The 3,166-nt window shown below is 57.0% G+C and overlaps 1 protein-coding gene across 1 annotated transcript in view; it reads right to left on the reverse strand.

Annotated features, from left to right (window-relative positions):
- The window catches only part of STOML2 (stomatin (EPB72)-like 2), a gene marked incomplete at its 3' end in the record, with an annotated part of 3,340 nt that extends 494 nt beyond the window's left edge, over positions 1-2,846 (reverse strand). The window contains 6 exon segments of the mRNA XM_009575385.1: positions 1-41; positions 642-776; positions 1,067-1,168; positions 1,552-1,610; positions 2,268-2,367; positions 2,694-2,846. Coding sequence (XP_009573680.1) covers positions 1-41; positions 642-776; positions 1,067-1,168; positions 1,552-1,610; positions 2,268-2,367; positions 2,694-2,723 — 467 coding nt within the window.
- Positions 2,847-3,166: the final 320 nt, after the last annotated feature.

Consider the following 3,166-nt stretch of genomic DNA (forward strand, 5'->3'; position numbering starts at 1 on the left):
GACTCCAGCACCGTCGCCCGTTTCCGTCGTTCTGCCTCCACCTGCAAACACAGGTCAGACGCCCGCCTGCTGCAGCCACGCTGGGGAAATTCCACCCGCGGGGCACGCGCACCGAGGACACGCTCCTGCCTCCCGCCTGGGCAAGCGCGGCTTAGCAGGGTATGAGAACACAGCTACCAAACGGCACGTGCTCCCCGCCGAGGGATGGTTCTGCTCCTCACGCTGCACAGTCCTCTGCAGCCTGGTCCGCACCCAACAGGACAGCCGCCTCCCCTCCTCCCCTTCCAGCCCGGAAAGCCGGCGCCCGGCGTTTCTCAAGGGGAGACCTTCAGCTCTGGGATTTGCTTCCTACAAAGCCCGGCTGGGATTTTAAAGGGAGCTGGCAGGGCTTGTGTCTGCCAGGCAGGGGCCACCACCACCGAAATAAGGACGGGAATTAACTTATTTGACATCTGTATGTACCACCGAAATAAGGATGGGAATTAACTTATTTGACAGCTGTACGTTTGCAGCCAAAGTACCAGCGGGCTTCCCTCACCGCAAGAGGGGCCAATGCTGCCAGCTCTGGACAGACAACGATGGCGTGGCATGGAAGGGGAGACTTCCGTCTTGCTCCAAACCGCCCTCCCAGAGAACCGAACCTGCATCTGCATGGATTCCTTCACGCGCGGAGGCACGTGGATGTCCTTGATCTCGTAGCGCAGGCAGCGGATGCCCCAGCAGTCTGAAGCCTGGTTGATGGCGTCCACGATGTTGGCATTGAGGGACTCCCGCTCCTGGGCGGCACAAAAGCAATGGCAGAGAGCAAAGAAGAGGTGCTTAGCATGAGGCAGGGGTCAGGAGGGAAACAGGCACCTCCCCATCATGGGCCAAGGTCAGCCAAAAAAAAAAAAACCAAACCCGAAACGAGACCCATCAAGGATTCACTAATAGGTCAAATGAAACAGAGGCGAGAAGCCCTCCAAGCAGAGGGTGTTTTGCTGTTAAGCGTATCAGCCTGGCTGCGCAGACTGCCCCGGGGTTTTGAGAGATGCTGGCAGCTCCGTGATCCACCCCCCCAGCTCACCCTGAAGACTCTGTCGAGGGAGAGTTTGCCAAGTTCAGATCTCATGGTGGTCTGGGCCAGCTGGGTCACTGCATACTCAGGATCTTCCACCCCATAGCTGGCCTGGAGAGCAGAAGCAAAAAAACAGTCGATGGCCGTGCCAAGAGGAAACCCTAACAAGGCAGGGGGGGCAAACACAAGAGACGAGAAACCTGCCACAGACACCCTTGCCAAAGAAAAGCGGAGTTCAGAGCCTTGGGAGGGATCAGGGCGCTCAGCCCACCTGCCGCAGCAAGCCAGCCAGAGGCTGGAGCGTGCATCGTAGGGAGAAGGGAGCCAGCAGAGCCCAGCGAGGGGTGCCCGAGGGGGGCCGCGGTGGCCAGCCAAGCAGCACGGCAGACCCGGGGTGCCGAGGCAAGCAGCACGGCAGACGCAGACCGTGCCGGACGCAGCCATGGATGTGACAAGTTTGACTGGGGCCGAGTGCCGCGCAGCAGGGACGGTACCTTGTAGGGGTCCATAACCCGCAGATAGAGCACACCATCAATCTGCAGGGTGACATTATCTGCCGGGAGAGAACAACACGTCCTGTTTACTGAAGCAGCAAAGACCCCTCTTCCCCGACAGAAGCAGCAGAGCCGGGCAGGGTCATCCCTTTCCTTCCTGGTGTCAGCAGCGTGGCATGGAAGAGGGGTTGGCTGAAACGGATCTCCTTATCTAAAAGACTTTGTAAAAAGGACCTTGACGATCCCTAGAAAACACTACACTGTGACATTTTAATACACAAGAAGTCTCAGGTTTCCAGATCAAAATGTTTCATACTGTAGTTATCTTCATAAATAAAGATTTAAGGGGAGAAAAAAGCAAAACCCAAACCAAAAATCTTAATACTAGAACTGTAACAGAGCTGTCCATTAACATGATCTGAAATCTCTTTTACAGAAACACAGCAGAGATTTTTCAAGGTTCAACAGAGGAAAACACCTGAAAAATAGATTCCTGCCCAGGTTCAACCCAACAAGAAGGGGCAGCCATAGCCCCGGAGGGCAGGCAGGACCTCCCTGGGGTTCTCCCACTCACAGTGCCAGGAGCATGGCCAAGCCCAGGTCCCCAGGGACTGGGATGCAGGAGCCTGGGACATTCCCACTCCTCCCCACGCTGCCCCTTGCTCACCCTGGATGCAGGGGAAGGAAAGGGGCAGGACGCAGGAGCTGTCCCTTACCTAAGGTGACAGCTGACTGCTCTGGGACGTTAATGACGATTTCTTTGAGACTCTGCACGTAACGAATCCGATCCAGCAGAGGGATGAGGAAGTTCAAACCCTGGGAAAAGGGCAGGATTAGATGGCTGAGCCCGCTAATCTGGGGTTTCCCCCCCAGAAAACTCAGCCAGACTAGAGAGAGCTGTGCAAAAACCAAGTACACTACACGCTGCAGATGCTGCAGGCAGAGCAAATGTGCTTTACACATGGAGAGAATTTAGGTTTCTCAGTGCTTTTAACACCCCACCAAAGGAAATTAGTCTGCACGCAGACAAAACGATTGCAATCTGGAAGAATAAGCACACCGCTTCCCGAATCCTCGCGCAAAGGACACGCCTCGCTTTCGGAACCCGCTGACTCCAGACGGAGAGAAAAGCGGCTCCTTACAGGCTCAAGGATTCGGTGGAACTTGCCCATCCTCTCCACCACCCAAGCCTCTTGCTGCGGCACAAAGAGCACCCCGATATTGACGGGCAGGCCAGAGTTCAAGCGGCACGGTGCCGGGGCCAGCCACGCTGAACGCTTCAGCTGCTGGGAGCGCTGGAGAAAGGAAAAGGAATGGGATGGAGGCCGGCTGCCAGCACCCCGGAGTCCAGCACCATCCCTGGTCTTCCATCTGGGATCACTGCTCACAGTCCTGATACACCAGGGCAGGAAACAGCACTGATGCCCTGAACAAGCCCACGCCGTGAGGGGACGTGGGCTGTCCCCACAGGGATGCAACCCGGGGCCCAGGGCCAGCGCGAGTGTCAGGGCCTTCTCTGCAGTGTAGGGTGGCTCAACCCGGTGCTGGAGCTTTCCCCCGATCTCCCCTTCCCTCACATCCCCGCTGGGGGAAGGAATAAAGCCTCCCTGACACC

Source organism: Fulmarus glacialis, unplaced genomic scaffold, assembly GCF_000690835.1.
Source record: "Fulmarus glacialis isolate BGI_N327 unplaced genomic scaffold, ASM69083v1 scaffold33923, whole genome shotgun sequence".
NCBI classification, from domain to species: domain Eukaryota; kingdom Metazoa; phylum Chordata; class Aves; order Procellariiformes; family Procellariidae; genus Fulmarus; species Fulmarus glacialis.